The following is a 21,829-nucleotide window of genomic DNA, read 5'->3' as shown; positions in this document are numbered from 1 at the left end:
CAGTGCTATGATTCCAATTTTACTTTTGTCTTAAAGAGGCTTTTTATTGGCTCATCACCATTCCTAACAATATTTTAAAGTAACATGCATTCTGAGTTGTATGTAACTGACACATGCATCAACATTCAACAGAATACAACATGGTGATAATTTTGTAATTGAATTTCTTGTTTGTTTGGTTTGTCTTTTTACTTTTTGGCCACAGCACGTGGCATTCAGGATCTTAGTTCCCCGACCAGGGGTCAAACCCGTGCCCCCTACAGTGGAAGCTCAGAGTTTTAACCGTTGGACCATCAGGGAAGTCCCGGAATGTTTCTTTTTCCTGTTTTTTTTTTAGATTTTAATGGCAGCTTTATTGAGATATAATTTTCACACCATAAAATGCACCCCTTAAAGTGTACAATTCAGTTGTTTTTAGAACATTTATAGATATTTTCAACCATCACCACTATCTAAATTTGAGAATCTTTTCATCATCCCAAAAAAGAGACCCTGTATTACTCACCATTGTGCCCTCTTCCAGCTGCTAACAACCACTACTCTACTTTCTATGAATGTTTCCTAATAAATTTAAAATGTAGGACTTCTGGAACCAAACTGGCAAACCAAGCTCACATGTCACATATCATTCCCCTCCTAATTCCCCACAGTGCAACCAATGGAATGGGGAAAATTCTATACCACTACTAGAAACTAAAGCAAGGTCTTACCCACGTACCTGAATTTTCAAGAAATTTTAGGGAAAAATAGGGCAGTTGAGAATGCAATGAGAATAAGTAACACTTGGCCACCATTCGCAAAGACAGAGCCCACTGTGAAGAGTAAGTAAAGGAATTTATGCTGACCTCAGAGCCTAATGGAAAATCTCCTAGACTATACTGAAGATAATCCAAAGAAAGAACTAAAACAAATCCTAAACCTGCCTGAACCTCCACCCTATTGCCAAAGATCACATGAAAGGGGATCCTGGGGCCCAAACACAGCCCACATACAAAGGCTATAAGTGGGAGGATGTCCTGTAGGTTTTAGCACTGGTCAGGTAGCTTGCTGACTATCAGGCTGCTACCTGTAATTACACCTGAGCTGCAACAGCCAATATAAGAAGAGAGATTTCTCAAGGGTGAATCACTGGTCAAATATTTGCCTCCCTCTGCCAACAGCTCTATCCCTAACTTGCACTAACCCTTGGGTCACTATACCACCAAAGAAAAAACTTACAATAAATCCAACATTTCCCTTCTCTTTTTACTAAGGGTTAAAAGAAATGAAGAATACATAATTTGGCAACACATGTATCCTGAGAATTCATGTCTATCTCACTTAGACATTTGTTATTTTGACAAATAAATATATATACAAAAACCAAAACCTTTTTTTCATAGTAATGAAAAAAGACAGATTTGAGCACATAAAAATAAATATTTTCTAAATACTGAAAACCATTCAGAAAAGGTGACACAAATATGCGATATGTCATATGTAAAAAACACTTATTAATCACGTTTTAATTAATCAATGATAAACATACATTTCAGTATGAAACAACTTACACAGAAGAACAAAGGAGTAACCAATTCATGATAACAAAACCCAAAACAAATGAACATTTACACATGAGAAAATGCACTGCCTTACTAGAAACTAAGAGAAATGTAAATTAAAAGATACCAGTTTTTGCACATTAAATCACAAAAAAAATACTATCCAGAATTGGTTATAATATAAAGAAAAGTGTATCAGACATCATTAATGAACGCATACTTAAAACCTTCTCAAAGGGCAATTTGGCAGTATCTCTCCAAATGTAAAGTCCATTTCAAGAAATCTATCCTACATAAATACATCTTTGCACAAAAGACATATGCTCAAGGATGTTCACTGCAGCATTGTTAGAAATGGGGCGGGGGAGTGGAATCCAAATTTCCCTCAGTAATAATGTAGTTAAATAAATCATGGTACATGTTTAGTATAAAATATGATTATTTTAAAAGATGTGACAGATCCATATTTTCTGGCATTAAAAAATGTTCAAGGTATACTGTTGAATGAAAAAATAAAGTCACAGAACAATATATAACATCCATGTTAAAAAATATATACACACTTAAATATGTCCTGAATATAAGAAGTATCAGTAACCAATAAAACATCCTGAAGTGATAGCTATAAAACTTTTAGGGACTTCCCTGGTGGTGCAGTGGTTAAGAATCCGCCTGCCAATGCAGGGGACATGGGTTCGAGACCTAGTCCAGGAAGATCCCACATGCCGCGGACCAACTAAGCCCGTGCGCCACAACTACTGAGCCTGCGCTCTAGAGCCCGCAAGCCACAACTACTGAAGTCCGCGCGCCTAGGGCCCGTGCTCTGCAACAAGAGAAGCCATTGCAATGAGAAGCCCGCGCACCGCAGCGAAGAGTAGCCCCCACGTGCCACAACTAGAGAAAGCCCGTGTGCTACAAAGACCCAACGTGGCCAAAAAAAACTTTTAATAATAGCTATTTTTGAAGAGTTAAATGGGACTTAAAGAGACAAACATTGAATAGAGTGGAAATAAGAGCTTCTAAATTTTACTCCAAATTTTGCTGTATTGCTTGAATTTTAAACAATAAGCATATATTCATTTATTATTTGTAACATTTTTTTTTAATTTTGAAGAGGAGATGAACGTACACTCAAATGTTAACAGTGCCTAATCTGGATCGCAGTGTTTCTGGTGATTTTTCATTTATATTTTATTTTGCTTAATTATATTTTTAATTCTATAATGATCATGAATTGATGATGTAATGTTTAATTATGAAAATATTTTTTTCTTTAAAAATGGTAAAACCGTCCACCAGAGTATAATTTAATTTTTGGATACATTTATATAATATATATACATTTAAACTACAGTATGAAGAAACTGGTCTCACAGTGGAGAAACATGGTAGCTGATGGACAAGGAAGAGACTTTTCAGTAAATCCCCTCTGTGCCTTTTCCTATTTGCATGTGTCAGTTACTCAGAAAAGTAAAATAACACACAAATACACCCCCCCATCTATATACTAGCTACTTTAAAAAAAAGATCAGGTTTGATTTCTATTTACCAACATGGCAAGAATTCATTACATACTGGTAAGTGAAAAAAATATTTGAAAAAATAATACTGTGGATCCAATTTTATTTTATAAAATGTGAGTACACATGCTCAGAAAAAAAGTCTGTATCAGTGGATCAATGACTGCCACAGGCTGAGGGCAGGGGATAGAATTTCATGCAAAGGGGTACAAGAGAACTTTCTGGGGCGATCAAGTGTTCTGTATCTTGATTTGGGGGTAGTTATACAGCAATATGCTTTTTATTTTTATTTTTTAATATCTTTATTGGAGTATAATTGCTTTACAATATTGTGTTAGTTTCTGTTGCAACAAAGTGAATCAGCTGTAGCCATATGCTTTTTAAAAGGTGAATTTTCTTAAATGTAAATTATACCTCAATGAATGTGACTCTCTCCACCACTAACACCAAAAAGAAGTCTGTATGGCTACATACCAAAATAATAACAAATTATTGTGTTGGATTAGGTTATTGTTCAAAATGACTCTCTCACTCCCACTTCCATGGGAGTCCACTCCTCTGTCCCACTGATGTCAGCATGGTTACGTGACTTGCTTTAGACTCACGGTGGGCCAACTGTATTTCCTTGCCCTTTGACTTTGAGTTTCGCCATGTGCTTGCAAGCTTGGGCTCAATCTCTTGCATCTGTCAATATCATGAGAAAAGTTTTCCCCAGGTGCTTGCTGTCCCTTCATTCTGGACCTCAGAATGAGGTCCCCATGGAGCAGGATCAGAGCCTTTCTCACAGTAACAAGGAAACACAGCCAGTCCTACAGTTTGAAGACAAGCTACCCAGCCAGGCCCAAACAGCCCACAGATACATGAGAAATAAATGTTTACTGCTGAATGCCACTAGATTGTGTGGTTGTTTGTTATGCAACATTATTTTAACAATGGTAACCAATATATTATCTCTGGGTAAGGTGGTAATAGTGATTTTAACCTCTTTCTTTTTATTTTTTCTACTTACTAGGTATATTAGCATATATTACTTTTATAATCAGGAAAAAAAAAAGCTATATCCATTATGAGAAAAAGAGGAAAGTACAAAAAAGGTAATTTATGTATACATACTGTTTTAAATGATCTTTGCCAAGAGCCACTCTATCTCTGCGTTGTTTTTCTGCTTTTTCTTGTTCTTCTTTAAAAGCTTTTTCAGCGTTGAGTTTCACTTGTTCCTCCCATTTTTTATCTGATTTTATTTTACTCTTTTGGAATTCAATCTGTGCATCACGTTCTTTCAAAACTCTACTAAGAAGAAGTCCTGACTACAAAAAAAAATTGCAATATTTTAAGAAAATAAAGTCTAATTATGTATAGATATGTTAAATATATATATATATATAAATATAAGAAAACCCAAGTAGTACATGAAAGTTTTTCACTCTTTCTGTCTGGTAAAATTGATATTGCTTTGCATATTCAATGGCCTTTTTCCTTTCTCCTTGTTGGTGTATTGCTTCTTCCATATCAAGAATTTGTCTTTCTGCCTCTATTTCTTTATCACGTTTCTTTTTGGCTTCAAGTTTCTGTTCTTTCATCCCCTACAAAATGACAAAAGCAGTAGTCTGTTTTTTTTTTAACTTAACTTTACAAAATTAAACATATAATATAATTTGAGCTTTCCTTACGAGTCTTTATTGTATTTGCATATATCACTAACAAATATGAAGTTACACTTATGAGCTAATCCTTAATTGAATTTTTTAGGTAGTTAACACATTTACATGGTTCAAAATTCATAATATTAAAAAAGTATATGGGGAATTCCCTGGCGGTCCAGTGGTTAAGACTCCATGCTTCCAATGCAGGAGGCACGGGTTCGATCCCTGGTCAGGGAACTAGGATCCCACATGCCGCATGGTGTAGCCAAAAAAAAAAAAAAAATATATATATATATATATATATACACACACACACATATTTTATATATATATATATATATATATATATATTACAAAAGTATGTAGTGGAACTCTCCCTCCAATCCTAACTTCCATCTGCAGTCTCTAAGATAACCACTATTAGTTTCTTGCATTTACTTCCATAGTTCCTTTCTATATTTAAGTAACAAATATATATGTATATATATATATATTACTACTTGTGTTCCTTTAAAAAATCAACAATGGCATATTTTACATGTTCTTCTACACGCCTGAGGAGGTAGCCAATGTCCCATGTCAGAAGAAGTCTTTTTCTCCTTTATGGGTCACACTTCCTACGTCTTAAGAAAATCTTACTTACCCTGAATTCTTGAAGATATCCTATGATTTATTTTAAAAGTTTTACTGTTTCACTTTTCACATTTAGGTCTAAATCCAGCTGAAATTCATTTTTGTATATTCTGTACCATAGGGATAAAATTTCATCTTGTCCATATGCCGATTATCTCAGTATCTGTTATTGAATTTCCATCTTTTCCCTTCTGATTTGCAGTGACATTTCTAGCATATGGCAAATTCCCATATATAACACAGGATTGCTTCTAGGCTCTCTCTGATGATGTATCATTTTGTCAATCTCTGTGCCTATAGTACAGTTTTTATTATTATATTTCCACTATGTTTACTACATTTCTTTTCCTTCTTTAACACCCATGGAGGTGTAAAGTATTAGGTATACTGTGGTAGTTCTGGAAGAAAAAAAAAACAGGGGGTATATTCCACTCCCCATCTATTTATAGACCACGGGCTTTTCTAAAATCAAGTTTTTTAGAGTATAAATTACATATGCTTTCAGTGTACAGTTTTACAAATGCATAAAGTCACTTATAGAACAGTTCCATCCTCCCAAAAAACTCCCTCATGCCCGGTTAGAGTCAACTACCTGCACCCCCTGGCAACCACTGATCTGTTTTCTTTCCCTATAGGTTTTGCCTTTTTCAGAATGTCATATATTATATTGTATATATTACTTATATATCAGTCATGATATAACTCTTCCCTCTTCTAGAAAAAAAAGAATTAATAAATTATGAACACTGTTCCTAAAGCAAGGTAACACAAGCTTTCTGTGTCCCCTCCCAAAGACAAATAATGTACATTGCAACAAAGTAAGGAAATATGCAATGTTGAAAAAAATAAAAGGTGAGAACTCTCTGAACAGATATTATGCTTCCACATAATTTTAAAAATTCTACTAGAAAATAGGAGAAAATCCTGCCTTATAGTTCCTCAAATGATATAGGAAAGTGTAGTGGGAGATGAGAACACCTTTTCTCAGCATTTTCCTCCAGGTGAGACAGTAAAAGGAGTTAGAGGACACCTCCCCACTTTGAAGTAGTTTCCCACTCATGTACATGGAACTAAACTGCAGGTTATTGTACCTCTTAGGTAGAGAATCTTACAGAAGCACAAAGAAGGGCACAGCAAAGACATATGTAGTTCTAGAAAAAGATAGGAAGAGAGACAAATCAAAGGCAGCTGAAAAGAAGCTGCCTTGATTCCTCAAGAAGCTCCTTGGTTCCTCAGTTTCAAATCCTGTGTTTTTGTGCAATCCTCCATCATAACAATAACCAGCATTACCCTGATACCCAAACCAGACAAAGACATTTCAAGAAAACTACAGACCAATATCCTGCATGAACATGGATGTAAAAATTAACATTTTAACAAACTGAATCCATCAAAAAGATAATACGTCATGACCAGCAGATGTTTATCCCAGGAATGCAAGCTTGGTTCAATATTTGAAAATAATGAATGAAATACACCATATAACAAAATGAAAAATTAAAACTTCATGATTACCTCAATAGATATAAGCAAAAGAAAAGCACTTTAAAAATCTAACGTTCATTCCTGTACAATAAGTCAAAAAGAAAAAGAAAGAACTAAAAGGCACCCAGATTGGAAAGAAGGATGTAAAATTTGTAAAACTGTCTTTAACTTTTTTTTTGGCTGTGCTCTGCGGCATGAGAGATCTTAGTTCCCTGACCAGGGATGGAACCCGTGCCCCCTGCAGTGGAAGCACGGAGTCTCAACCACTGAACAGCCAGAGAAGTCCCTGTCTCTACTTTCTGACATCATGATTGTCTATGTAGAAAATCTGATGGAATCTATAAAAAAGTTACTAGAACTAATAAGTGAGGTTAACAGTGTTGCAAGATACAAGATCAACGTAGAAAAAGTTAACTGTATTTCTATAGCTAACAATGAATAACAAATTGAAATGTTAAAAAATCATTTATAATACATAAAAATAGTAATTACTTAGGGATAAATATGAATAAGACCTATACCCTAAAAACTATAAAATATTGCCGACATAAATTAAATAAGACCTATACAAATGGAAGAAAAACACTGTGTTCATGGGTCAGAAGATTCAATACTGTCAAAATGTAAATTCTCTCCAAACTGATCTAGAAAATCAACACAATCCCAAACAAAATCCCAGCTGGCTTTTTCGTAGAAATTGACAAGCTGATTCCAAAATTCATGTAGAAGCGCAAAGGACCCAGAATAGCCAGAACAACTTTGAAAAAGAACAAAGTTGGAGGACTAATACTATCTGATTTCAAGACTTATTATTAAAGCTACAATTCTCAGATCAGTGTGTTATTGAAATAAAGATAGATGAATAGATCAATGGAACAGCAGAGTCCAGAAATTCCCCCTGCACATATATGGACAACCAGATTTTCAACAAATGTGCAAAGGCAATTCAGTGGGGGAAAGAACAGTCTTTTCAACAAACTGTGCTGAAACAATTGGATATTCATATGCAAAAAAATAAACATCAATCCATACCTCACTTCTAAATATAGACGATATATATATATATATATATATATATATATATATATATATATATATAAAGACCTAAAACTTTAAACTTAAACACAGAAGAAAATCTTTGTGATCTTGAGTTAGGCAAAAATTTCTTAGGTAAGTCACTAAAAGGATGATCCATACAAGAAAAATCGATAAACTGGACTTCATTAAAATTAAAAACTCTGCTCTTAGAAAGACACTGTAATGGAATATAAAGCCAAGCCATGAACTGGAAGAAAATATTTTCAAATCAAATATCTAATAAAGGACTTGTATTCAGAATATATTTTAAAACTCTCTAAACTCAATAAGAAGACAAACCCAGCAAAAGATCTGAACAGACATTTCACCAAAGAAGATATACAGATAGAAAATGAGTTCATGAAAAGATGTTCAACATCACTGTAATTAGAGAAATTAAAATTATAATGAGATACTACTTCACACCTATTAGAAAGTCTATAGTTAAAAAGACTGAACATAGCAATCTGGCAAATATGTGGAGGAAATACATATTAGAACTATGTGTTCTAATATGAATTAGAACTATCATACACCGCTGGAGGGAATGTAAAATTACGACTACTTTGGGAAAGAGCTTGGAAGTTAAATGTTACAAAATTAAATGTACAGCTATCATATGATTCTACACCAAGATATTTACCCAAAAGAAATGAAAGCATATGTCCATACATAGACTTATACACAAATGTTCATAAGCAGCTTTATTTATAATAGCCCAAAATTGGAAACAGCTCAAACGTCAATATTTGCTTGATGTCAAACTCAACAACTGAGCAGATAAACAAATTGTGATATACCCATATAATGGAATACCACTCAGCAATAAAAATGAATGAATAATTGATACAAAAACATGAAAGAATTTCAAAATAGTTGTGCTGAGTGAAATTTATAATAGACAGCAGATCAGTGGTTGTCTGGAGACACCGGAGGGGGCATGGGGAGGAGTGAGAGGGAATAAAATGGGGTATGAGGAAACTTTTTTATGGTGATGAATATATTCATTATCTTAATTATAATAATGGTTTCAGGGCTATATAAATATGTCAAATCTTAAATTGTACACTTTAAATATGTCCAGGTTATTGTATGTCACTTATACCTAAATAAGGCTGTTGAAAATGTGTTTCAATGCATTTTAATCATATTTTCTATGTTAAAAATATTTATAAAAGAGCACTAAGAAACAAGAGTAAGTCTTCAGTGCACACGTACTCCTGGGTGGTTAATACTTACTGCATATGTATTAGTCCAATGTTTTACCACTTCTTGGGATCGGAAATGCATTTCTTTCTTTGCCTTTCTTTCTGCACGAAGGTGTGCTGCTTCTCTTGTCAAACTGTCAAGGCTATCTCGAATCCTTTCCCACTCATTGTGTGGAATTATGGTGACCTGCCGGAGATCTACTTTGCTAGGCAGAAGAGGTGGATAGAGGACTTGATCTTCTTCACAGTTCTTTACTTCTAATAAATTTTTTAAAATGAGTATTAAAAACTTTCGAGAAGAGTTTGATATTTTTTCTCACACATTTCTATATTGGCATGATATCTGGAAGTTGTTTCAAAGAATAATTTTATTCTTGTTATCTTAAGAACAGCTGGGAATAAGTGGAAAGTATACAAGACCTTGAAATCAGAAGACATAGATTTGAGTCCTTACTTAGTCAATTCCTTACTGTGTAACTTGGGCAAGTCATTTAACTTCTTGGAGTCTCAGTATCAACATCTTTAAAGTTGAGATCAATAATACCTACCCCAACAGGTTGTTATAAAAGCATTTTCAAAGTTAATCAAGCAGCAGTTTATAAGTAGATAACTTTGGGGAATGTTCATCTTTTGGGGTTGTAGACATTGCACTTGTCTACTCTATATAACCCCTTCCTAACTGAGTAGCAGCAATGTAATTTGGAGAACTGACTACAGTCTCAGTCTCAGGGTGGGCCTCATTAATTTAAGAATACTTGCATCTCCCTTGACAATAATTATTCCTGTAGTAAGAAAATAAATAGGACAAGAGTTATGAGACTTTTAGAAAAGTTCTTGCTTGTACTTCTGGGAGAGACATCTGAGAGTGACTCTCAGGCTAGATACGAACGAGGAAGCATGAAGGCCAGACAAGCAGCCATCCTATGACCACAAGAGGAAGCAGCCTTAGGATGAAGCTGTGAACTGTGAAACACAAAGAAGAAACAAAGGAAGACCCTGGGGCAATGAGGATTTCATTATGCTGCTAGATTAATCAGACCCAAAGGCTGGAGTTCCTGTTATATGAGCAAATAAATTTCCTTATTTTTAAACATGATTGAGCTGGGTATTCAGTGAAATGAATTCACAAGCATCCTAAATGACACAATGGAGCTCATAACAGCTCTTCTCTAAAAAATGTTCCTACCCTTTTAATCAACTGAAGTTCTTACTTATAAACACCCAAACTCACTCTAGCTAGTTTAAGCAGAAAAGGAATTCATTAAGGGATATTAGATAGCCTACTGAATCTCTCAAAGAGCCAGAGAGTTACCCTTAGAAGATATACATACAAATATCACACAGACCACATCGTGAGGTTCCAGTGAAGATTCACAGCAACTGGCATTGTGTAGGCACCTCAACTTGCCCCACTTATAACTTGCTCCACTGGACACTATATATGTGAACCTTCACTAGTGGTCTGGAATTGGTACACTTTTGCTGCCACTCTCCCCAGAAAATGTATTCAACATGCTGTTTCTTTCCTCATACGCTCTCTTCAGGATGTAAATCTAGCACACATACAATTGACCAGCTGAGTCTTGGTCTTATGCCTGCACCCTAGCTGCAAGGGAGGCAGAAAAAAATGCCTTCTGCTTTAAGGAGGTAGAACTTGTAAGAATTTACCAAAATAGGAAATACATTTGAATAATGGTGGGTGGTCACAGGTCTAACAAAGGCAATAAAGCACAGTGGGTAAGAGTGTGGACTCTGGAGACAGACAACCTGGACCTTTTCTGAACACACCACATATGAACTATGTGAATCTAGACAAAATTATTTAACCCTCTAAATCTAACCCCTTAATTGCAATATGGAAATACTAATAGTACCTACTTCATTTTATATAGCTGGTGTAAGAATTAGATGAAGTAATATATGTAAAGAATTTAGAAGAGTGCCTGGCACACAATATGTTCTCAATAAATATTAATTATTATTATTTTTACTGCTTTTATTAGAAGAATGAAACAGAAGTAGAAAAGCAGAGGCAAGAAATCATGTGGCTCCAGAAAGATACTAAGAGAAAAGCTGCTAGGACAATTAGAGTCTTCTTGGAGTTTGAATTAAAGTTGATGGGAGTGAGAATTTGGTTGTTAACCTAAAATGTGAGTTTAGAACCACAGGTACCATCTTGCCTACCATATACCAAGTCTCCACATGCAGAATAAAGACAAGCAAAGCTGAGAAGTAGAATAGTGTCCTGGATCGAGTTATACCTAAATTCACAGGTATGTGAGCCAAAATATTCCCCTTTTGACTACAGTGAATTAGATCAGTCACTTGTAACCAAAGAGTCCTGACCAATACATCCTTATAGCCTTGTAACAATTTTCCTTTGCTTCACCTAAACTGGCTCAACTTGGTTTGTGTTACTTACAATTAGAAGCTACATAAACAAAGGCCATTAAATTAAGCCACCTGCCTTTGGATTAGCATATTGTTAGGCATATTAATATGCTTTTCTTGGACGTCCCTGGCGGCGCAGTGGTTAAGAACCGGCCTGCCAATGCAGGGGACACGGGTTCGAGCCCTGGTCTGGGAAGATCCCACATGCCGCAGAGCAGCTGAGCCTGTGTGCCACGACTACTGAGCCTGCGCTCTACAGCCCATGAGCCACAACTACTGAGGCCGTGTGCCACAACTACTGAAGCCCCTGCACCTAGAGCCTGTGCTCTGCAACAAGAAAAGCCACTGCAATGAGAAGCCCACGCACCGTAACGAAGAGTGGCCCCAGCTCACCACAACTAGACAAAGCCCACACGCAGCAACAAAGACCCAACACAGCCAAAAATAAATTAATAAATTTATGAAAAAAAATATGTTTTTCTTTCTCTGACCCAAGAGTCATTCTAATTCTTTAAGATGTGAAATAAAATGGAGACAATTTAATTTTCCAAAATACTAAAGGGGCTGGGTAGACCAAATAGCCCATACTGGCAGGAGCTGCTCCTTACAAAGTATACAGTGGTGAGCAAGCTTTGGCAGCAGTGGCAGGAAAACAAGATGCCAAAAAGCTGTGTAGTGAACAATGTGATCCCTCATGACACCTTAATCTTCTGTAGAGTAACTACATTCATGAGATATTTTATTCAAGAACTTTTCATGAACTCTGATACAGGAGGAGAACCAAGAGAACCACCACAAAAGCAGCAGGAAAAATAGGACAATCCATGGAAGGTTTGGGAAAGGCTTTTTACTATCTCAGGTAACATAAGTTGGGCCAAGTTCCCTCATATCTTTTTTTTTTCTTATAAATATGTTTATTTTTTATTTTTGGCTGCGTTGGGTCTTCGTTGCTGCACATGGGCTTTCTCTAGCTATGGCGAGCAGGGGCTACTCTTCGTTGCGGTATGTGGGCTTCTCATTGTGGTGGCTTCTCTTGTTGCGGAGCACGGGCTCTAGGCACACGGGCTCCAGTAGTTGTGGCCCGCGGGCTCAGTAGTTATGGCGCACGGGCTTAGTTACTTCGCAGCATGTGGGGTCTTCCGGACTAGGGCTCAAACCCATGTCCCCTGCATTGGCAGGCGGATTCTTAACCACTGCGCCACCAGGAAAGTCCCAGTTCCCTCATATCTTTGAGGATCAGGAGAGCCCTGATTGACCTCCGAGCTATGAATGATTTCACATATCCATGCTTTACTCCATTGATGCAGAGTTCAGTTCTCAGAGGGCAGTCTTATTTCCATGATTCCTACCTCACAGCGACCTTCACACAATGCTAGTAATGGCTGTTGGAGAAGTTAAGCAATTAAAACTTTTAAAAATTGCCACTGATTGTTTTAACAAACGTAACTGGTGAGCTCTGAATCAGGTCAAATAAAGACAAGTCTTGCGAGTGGGATTTTCCAAGGAACTGCCAGACAGGTCAAATAATAAGTTTCCAAGGAACTGTCAGACAGCTCAAATAATAAGTTATCTGGGAAATGGGATTTGGAAGGGGTTCAACGCTATTTTGCTCCCTCCACAGGCTGCTAAGCCACTGGATTTCACTGCGATCGCAGTGGTTTTCTAGACTACCATAGGGCAGGGAGAAAGAAGGGGACTAGAACAAGTTAAAATGCAAAAAACCTCATTGTTCTTACCAAGATTCAGTTATTTGTCTTGATAAACACTCCCCAATTGTTGCAAGCTTTTGGTTTCCTGAGTTCTCAAAAATTGATTTTGACAATTTTTGCTATTGTTCTTTTTGATTTAATGCAGCACTTTATATATAGGAAAGTGAATATGTGAGCGTAATTTTGTTTTTTCAATACATGCCACATGGGTACTGTCTCTCTCCTACATGTCATGACCCTCTGCTGCTACTTCTTAAGCCCTCCACAGCATAAATACCCACTAGTGTCCACTGGTGGGAGACTGGCTGGCTCTCACTCAGCATTTGGCACAAGGGACTCTATTGCTACAGAAACTCAGGAGATGACATGAAGATAGTCCAAGTTCCCAAGGTTCTGTCACCATGAGAACATTAATTGGGAATTTACAATCTTAAGAAACTAAAATCACTGGAATTAATAAAGAGATCTTTAAATGTCTCACTAGGCTACTTCTATTACAAAATCAAATTTTTATAAAAGGTCATGTGAATTACAATACCTTAAGTAGCATTATTTTCACACTCTATCAAAGTATACGCCTTAGGATGAGACCTTACTTTCATTTTACAGTTGAAGAAATTGAGATTTTCCTTCAGACACTTTCCTAAGAGTACTCAGTAGGTTCACAGCAGAGCCAAGACTCTAATGAGGTCACTGATATTTCCAAAATACATTCCGACTCACTCAATGAAAAACAAAGCTTAAGTGCGAGAAAATTCAGCAAACAGCAGACTCTTGGACCGGCAACGGCACAGCTTGAGTATCGGGCCAGCTGGTCAACTGGGAGTCTCTGACTTCTTTTTCTCTACCCTTATTTCTGTACTTTCCCCACCTACCCATTCATCCAAGGGCAAAACCGTCTATAATTTACACAGAGCCCGACGGTGCCCACGGTGCTGTTTTTGACTTGGTGGAGCCCGTTTCAGAAGGAAAGGCACGCTCGCCTCTCACTCCATGCCTGGAGACCAGAAACAATCCCTGTGGTGGGATGGACCAGTTTAGCTCACCCGTGCTTTCCTTGGCCCGTCCACAGCGCCTTCCGAGCCGCACCAGCATCTCTGAGGTACCCAGGGTGCTCTCAGACTTGGAAAGGCGATTCCGACGCCGAAGTTTCCGCTAAACCGCGCAGTTGCTTAGCAACGCCGCCGGAAGTGACAACAGTCGTAGCGGAGGAACGAAGAACGCGCAGCTGTGGGCTGTGGTGCCGGAGAAGGGAGGATGCGCCTGCGCGGGAAGTCAAGGCCAGGAGTGCGAGTGGGGCGGTCCTCCCCCGCAGGCGCAGGCGTCCGGAGTGGGCGGGAGGACAGAGCCCTCGGAAGCGGCGCCGAGGCCAGAACGGCTGCGGGTCTGTGGCCTGGGTCAGTGACGAGCCCTGGGACCCGGCTGGACCCGGCTGGGCCCGGCCTGGTGCTCCCATCGGCATCCAACGTGCGCCTCTCGGGAAACGGCACCCGACTAGGTCCCTGCCCCTGGCTTCTGGATGTACCTGGCAGGTGTGCGGGAGAGCGAGGCCTGGGCTTGGCGTGTGTGACCCACAGACCTCGCGGGGGAAGGTGAACGGCAAAGCCCTCCTCCCTCAACTATGGAAACTCAGGGATTAATTGACAGAAAAATCTGTTTTTAATTATTTTGGTTTCTAACGCATGATCTGGGCTAGACGGGGCTTAGTTTTCTTTTTTTTTTTTTTAAATCTCAATGTTAAAACTTGGATTATACCATTCATGTTAGAGCCTTTAAGATATCTTTAATTGCTCGGTAAATACAGTATAGTAAATTGAATGTATTTGGAGGACCAATCAGACCTCTAAGGACACAAAACCCTGTTAAGAGTGAATATGGGCTACGTTTCAAAAGATCCTTTTCTAACACGTCGAGGTACAAATGATTACATTACAAGGTAGTTGGCTATGACACATACACATTAGGCATCAAACTGGAGTTGCTCAATATGAAAGGAGGTAAGATTTTTTTTTTTTTTTTTTTTTTTTTTTTGTGGTACGCGGGCCTCTCACTGCTGTGGCCTCTCCCGCTGCAGAGCACAGGCTCCGGACGTGCAGGCTCAGCGGCCATGGCTCACAGGCCCAGCCACTCTGCGGCACGTGGGATCTTCCCGGACCGGGGAGCGAACCCGTGTCCCCTGCATCGGCAGGCGGACTCCCAACCACTGCGCCACCAGGGAAGCCCTTTTTTTTTTTTTTTTTTTTTTTTTAAGGAGGTAAGATTTTTAATCACTGAAGTTCTAACACATAGTTGTACTGTTTTTCTTCAGGTTTTCTATCAGATGATCGATCCATCGTAATAATGCTGGTAAGTATGAAAGGATTAATAAAATATTTGTTGGCAGAAATATAGTTTTTGCACATACAACATTGGTGGTTTTTTGGAATCATAGTTTTAAAAATGTTGGGCTTCCCTGGTGGCGCAGTGGTTGAGAGGCCGCCTGCCGATGCGGGGGACACGGGTTCATGCCCCGGTCCGGGAAGATCCCACATGCCGCGGAGCGGCTGGGCCCGTGAGCCATGGCCTCTGGGCCTGCGCGTCCGGAGCCTGTGCTCCGCAACGGGAGAGGCCACAACAGTGAGAGGCCCGCATACCGCCAAAAAAAAAGTCAAGAACTGGGAAGAGTCAGAGATTTTACCCTACTTGCATGCTGACAACTTAGGCTGCCACCGTTCTGTAGAAGATGCAGACCCCTAGAACAGTGATGAATTACAGCAGTAGGAGTAGCCAGAATATCAGTAATTTTGCCCCAGTTGCCACAGGATGATGCAGAGTGCCAGAAGTCACCTGCACATGGAGTGTGTTGCATTACAGGACAGGAACCCTGAGCTTAGGGCATCCAGATCTTTATTATAATGGACATTAAGCATGCCTTTCAAGACTGTTCACTATACATGAATTTTTAAAAATAAATTTATTTTTTTACTTATTTATTTTTGGCTGCATTGGGTCTTCGTTGCTGCGCGCAAGCTTTCTCTAGTTGCAGTGAGCCAGGCTACTCTTCTTTGTGGGGCGTGGGCTTCTCATTGTGGTGGCTTCTCTTGTTGTGGAGCATGGGCTCTAGGTGTGCGGGCTTCAGTAGTTGTGGCACGTGGGCTCAGTAGTTGTGGCTCACAGGCCCTAGAGCACAGGCTCAGCAGTTGTGGCTCATGGGCTTAGCTGCTCCACAGCATGTGGGATCTTCTTAGGACCAGGGCTGGAACCTGTGTCCCCTGCATTGGCAGGTGGATTCTTAACCACTGCGCCACCAGGGAAGCCCTTACATACATTTTTAAGACAATATCCAGAGCAAAGGGCAGTGAGTACCTTGTAAGATATGCAGAGCCACTAGAGACCCATGGAGATTACCTCCTAACAAAAATTCTGCGGAATTTTAACTAAATTGGTTACAAAAATTATTGAATCTTATAATATTTGGTGTCAGTAATTTGCCAGTTTGGCATAGTGTTCAGGTATCATTTGACTTACAACACCTGGTTCTAACTCTAATCCATGGATCTTTACAGCCAAGTGTATCTAGAACTAGTTATTTACCCTCTATGGCCACCACTCATTTTTTTTTCTTTGTTGTGAAATTGAGAAGGTAGCATATGCACTTTGATCTGAAACAGAGCTTAAATTATTCCGGGGAGAATATTTTATTACAAAATCAGCGTAGGAAAAGAATGCACTGCAATTGATGCTACCACTGTATACAGACATTTCTTTTTTAAAAGCAAAAATGAGATTATACTGTAAACACTGTTTTGTGACTTGTTTGTTTAATTTGAACATCTTAACCTTTTACTCACTAAATAAATGGTCTGTTATATGGCTATCATGTACATATCTTATTTAAGCAATCCCCTGTTCTTGGATGTCTATGTAGTTTCTAGTTTTCATTATTGTAAAAAAGCACATAGGCTATTGTTAGACCCTGGAAACATTGCAGACATACAAAATATATACTTTTCATGCTTCTGGAGAGAACAGTTAATAACTGCTTCTGGCATTTTAACAAACTGATTTCAAAATAGATTCACTTTCACTAAATCTTTCTACACATCCTTAATTTTTGGAGACATTTTTATTTCAAGTACAGCACTAAATCTTTGAAAGTTTATTGACAACAGAATGTGGTATTTGTCTATTATTTAATAAGTAAAAAGAAAAACTGGAATCTGAAAATCTTAACATAATCAGCCTAACACCTGTGATTTTATCCACTGAATAAGAGTTTATATTCACATAACATTCCCTGTTTTGTATTTAAGGTTTTTGTTTAAACAAAATTTTATTCTTCCCATTGCCATAGGTGCTTTTCTGATGTAAGAGAAAACATATTAGAAAATGTAAATTTTTAAATATCTTAAATACTTTTATTAATTTTAGGAGTTAAGAAGTCTCCATTCCTTTGCTTGGAATCAGAAGACTTTTTCCCCTGCATATAGAGTAGGAGTAATGTTGGTTAGAAACTGGCTGGTGTTTAAAACTGAAGATTGTCATGACTGTTTAACCTAAGCTCCATGCTGAAGTAAGATTAATTGTCTTGGAAATACTAAATTGGGTAAGTATTTTAAATATAGGTTTATGTTGAGTGGTGGGAAAAAACTAATGGAAAAAGATCTGAAATTAAGAAAAGTACACTTGTAGATAGAAATTAATAGTCAACAGTGGAATTAAGTTAACAGTTGGAACTTTGTTAACTTCAGGCTTATGATACAGCTTATTTGGAGGTTAATACTGAAGGAATTTTAGTAACTTGTGGCTGATTAAGTCTAGGTTTGAAACACTTTTCAACCAACAATGAGTTACATTTGAAAAAAATTTTTTTAATTATGTATAAATTCAGAATGCCTAAAAAGCATTTTAATTTAAAATGTGCTTAGGTGCATTACCAACGTGATTGTCAACTGCGCTTTATTGCTATTTATTACATTGTTTCTATGGGAAAGTGATTTCTGCACTTAAATCTCTGGAAGCCAATCAGGGACACCTGGAATAGACATTTAGCAATTCATGGATCCAGGGTATCAGAATACTTTATACCATTATACCATCTAAATTCATACAACAGGAGATACATCCTCTAGGTTTGTTATTCTCCAGATATTCTAAATTGAGAGGCAAAAAATACTTACTCTTAAATGAGTTGTGAGCTCATTCTCAGTTTCACCTGCTGGATATCTATCATTATAAACCAGAGAATACATGTAGATAAACGCCATGTTTTCTTTTTTTTTTTTTTTGGCTGTGTCAATCGGGTCTTATGTGCAGCACTCAGAATCTTCATTGCAGCACGTGGGCTCCTCGTTGTGGCGCACAGGCTCTCTAGTTGTGGTGCACAGGCTCCAGAGCACTTGGGCTCTATAGTTTGCAGCACGTGCATTCACTAGTTGTGGCCCCCGTGCTCAGCAGTTGCAGTGCGTGGGCTTAGTTGCCCTGCAGCATGTGGGATCCGCGACCAGGGATCGAACCTGCATCCCCTGCATTGGAAGGTGGATTCTTAACCACTGGACCACCAGGGAAGTCCCCCATGTTTTCTATTTTTAATTGATCTCTTCTTTTTCTTATTGGTGGGGTTCTTCACTTTTCATTTTAGGATTTCTTGCTAAAACTTCAGAATGGTTGTAAAGTAGATCACAGATGGTTAGTGTGTACTTCGAGATTAATGAATGTTTTCATGTTATTAAACATCTTTTCGTCAAAGTGACCTACTTAATATTTTATTTTTAAACTGATTAATAGTCGTTATTCTATTTCTTAGGCACTAGAGTGTATTACTAAAGCGTGAACTTTGGAGTCAGGCAGACCTGAGTCCAAATTCTAGCTCTGCCATTTAACTAATACTTAACCAACTTAATTAATACTTAAGCTCCAGTTATATATCTTTTTTTTTTTTTTTTTTTTTTTTTGTTATATATCTTTAAGATGAGGATAATAATAATTCCTACTAAATGGGTTTATGACAGATGATGAGATTGTAAGGTTCTTAGTCCAGTATCTGGCATATAGTGATATCTATAAAAATATCAGTTACTCTTTAAAAAAAATTTTTGTTGTTGTTTACAGACACTAATTGTAGCTTTTCCTGGGAATTCTGTATAATTATCTTTTTTACATGATAATTCTCATTTATACCATCTGTTGATTCATTCCTTTTCTCTTGAGATTTAAGTTAATGATCTTCATTATCTATTAATGAAAACAGAGACTTGAGTAATTGTCATATCAAAAGCAGTGTGATTATTCACATATATCCAGATTATTTGGTACTCCAGAGCTAAACTATCTAGAGAAAATATAAATAAATGTGAAAATTGTTAACAAAAGTTACTTCTAGTGTGGAAGAATTTAACTGACCTCCAGTTCAAGTAATTTGTTTAGACTTTCAAGTACAACATCAAGCAACCATTTGGTTATAACATTGACAACGATGATTTCAAGCTAAAAACCTCTTTTAAAAAATTATTTAAATTTTGCAAGATTTCACATTATGTTAAATTTGGTCAGAGTTTTGGTTAGTTCACAGAGAATATGTATTGTACATGACCTATTATTTAAAATGAGGCTCATTGTAAACATTTTAAACTAATAAGTTTGTGATTGATAATTTAAAGACAATAAGAATGACTAGCCTACATTTTTTTCTGTCTTATTTTATAACTTTTCTAAATTAAAGTGTAAGGGAATAATTGTTTCATTACTTCTCTCATTAGATTGCTCTCTAGTTTAATTCTGAGTGCTCAAAGAATCACCCCCTCAGGAACACAATAATACCCTGAGTATCCTTTTTATATGTTCTGTTTTCCATTCATTTAGCATACTCAAATATGAACTTTGCTTCTTAGGAAAAAGTGCTTAAATGGTAGTCTTAGAATGCTTAGTCATTTTAGCTTGTTTATATTCACCCTTTGTTTCAGCAGATTAAGAGTAATTTTGTTAAATAGATACTATAGCTAGATATGTAGAACCGAGTATGTTTAGGGAATAATATTTCTTCTTTTCCAGGTTAACCCAAATCTGTTTCTGGAACCATGAAAATTTTGTTGGTTTTTGACTTTGACAATACAATCATAGATGATAATAGTGATACCTGGATTGTACAATGTGCTCCAGAGAAAAAGCTTCCTATTGAACTACAAGATTCTTATGAAAAAGGATTTTGGACAGAATTTATGGGCAGAGTCTTTAAGTATTTGGGAGATAAAGGTGTAAGAGAAGATGAAATGAAAAGAGCAATGATATCAATGCCTTTCACTCCAGGGATGGTGGAGCTTTTAAACTTTATAAGAAAGAACAAGGATAAATTTGACTGCATCATTATTTCAGATTCAAATTCAGTCTTCATAGATTGGGTTTTAGAAGCTAGCAATGTTCATGACGTGTTTGATAAAGTCTTTACAAATCCAGCAGCTTTTGACAGCGATGGTCGTCTCACTGTGGAAAATTATCATGCTCATTCTTGCACTAGGTGCCCCCCAAATCTTTGCAAAAATGTAGTTTTGGTAGAATTTGTAGGTAAACAGTTACAACGAGGAGTGAATTATACACGAATTGTTTATATAGGTGATGGCGGAAACGATGTCTGTCCAGTAACCTTCTTAAAGAAGAATGATGTTGCCATGCCACGGAAAGGATATACTTTACAGAAAACTCTTTCTAGGATGTCTCAAAATCTTGAGCCTATGGAGTCTTCTGTTGTATCTTGGTCTTCAGGTGTTGAAATAATTTCTCATTTACAATTTCTAATAAAGGAGTAATATGCCAATAATTGAAATGTGTATCAGTTAAGATTAAATACAGCAGCATAAAACTAAAACCCCAAATAACAGTGGCTTTAAAAAAAGAAAAAAAGTTTTCCCTCTCACTTAAAAGAATTTCAGAGTTAAGTATCTCAAAGTTTCTGTGTTGCTTTACCAACCTCAGCACTTGACTTCCAACTTATGATCCAAGATTGCTGTTCAAGCTCCTTCCCTCACATCAACTTTCTGACCAGCAAGGAGGACAGTGAGAGAGAAGGTTGCACCCTCATTTAAATTTCACTGGCCAATACATTGTCACAATGCTCCTTCCTAACTGCAAGGAAGGATGAAAAATATAGCTTTTATTTCAGGTGGTCATATTCATAAACAGGCTTTTGAAGGCCTGTTTGCTTCTGAATCACTCTTACTCATGATGGACAGCCTTTTGGGATCCTATTCAAAGTAAGGGGAAGGGTTTATCACTGCAGGCCTCATACTCCAATACCTCTTCACCTGGGTCCCACGAAGACTGTCAAGATAGCCACTCAGTATGTCAGATACCACTTACAGAATTGGCCAACCCTTTCACGGAAAAGAAGCTCACCTACCTAAGTTTCTGTGCTTCCTTAGCCGACAGTTATTGTCAGCTCTCTCATGTCTTTAAGCAGATATTTTAAAAATTGTGTTCAGCTATCAGCTTTTCCCGATGTACTCTGTAGAAGACCTGGTCCAAATTACTTGATTTACAACTACTAAAAATGAAAGTATTATTTTTTTTTTGCTTGCATAATTTATAATTTGTTACTGGCCTCAACTTGGAGAGAAATCACAATGTATAAGAGTAAGTTTCATAAATAAA

The 21,829-nt window shown here is 37.4% G+C and overlaps 3 protein-coding genes across 3 annotated transcripts in view; 2 read left to right on the top strand and 1 right to left on the bottom strand.

The window, feature by feature from the left end:
• Positions 1-14,355, bottom strand: part of CCDC173 (coiled-coil domain containing 173) — a 36,351-nt gene extending 21,996 nt beyond the window's left edge. Inside the window, exons 1-4 of the mRNA XM_032636536.1 lie at positions 14,254-14,355; positions 9,139-9,365; positions 4,471-4,644; positions 4,175-4,368 (exon numbers count right to left, since the gene is read on the bottom strand). Coding sequence (XP_032492427.1) covers positions 4,175-4,368; positions 4,471-4,644; positions 9,139-9,365; positions 14,254-14,302 — 644 coding nt within the window. The 5' untranslated portion in view covers positions 14,303-14,355. The remainder of the gene's footprint in view (positions 1-4,174; positions 4,369-4,470; positions 4,645-9,138; positions 9,366-14,253) is intronic.
• Positions 14,356-14,694: 339 nt separating this feature from the next.
• On the top strand, positions 14,695-20,995 carry PHOSPHO2 (phosphatase, orphan 2). The gene is made up of 4 exons (XM_032638216.1): positions 14,695-14,799; positions 15,516-15,553; positions 17,618-17,792; positions 20,237-20,995. The coding sequence occupies exon 4, from the start codon at positions 20,263-20,265 to the stop codon at positions 20,986-20,988; it is 726 nt and encodes a 241-aa protein (XP_032494107.1). The 5' UTR covers positions 14,695-14,799; positions 15,516-15,553; positions 17,618-17,792; positions 20,237-20,262; the 3' UTR covers positions 20,989-20,995.
• The window catches only part of LOC116756983 (kelch-like protein 23), a 37,580-nt gene continuing 33,416 nt past the window's right edge, over positions 17,666-21,829 (top strand). Inside the window, exon 1 of the mRNA XM_032638214.1 lies at positions 17,666-17,792. The gene's annotated coding sequence lies outside the window, so the exon portion shown is untranslated. The remainder of the gene's footprint in view (positions 17,793-21,829) is intronic.

Source organism: Phocoena sinus, chromosome 7 (genome assembly GCF_008692025.1).
Source record: "Phocoena sinus isolate mPhoSin1 chromosome 7, mPhoSin1.pri, whole genome shotgun sequence".
In the NCBI taxonomy this organism is placed as follows: Eukaryota; Metazoa; Chordata; class Mammalia; order Artiodactyla; family Phocoenidae; genus Phocoena; species Phocoena sinus.
The sequence above is the reverse complement of the archived record's forward strand: the minus strand, read 5'-3'. Positions and strand labels throughout refer to the sequence as shown.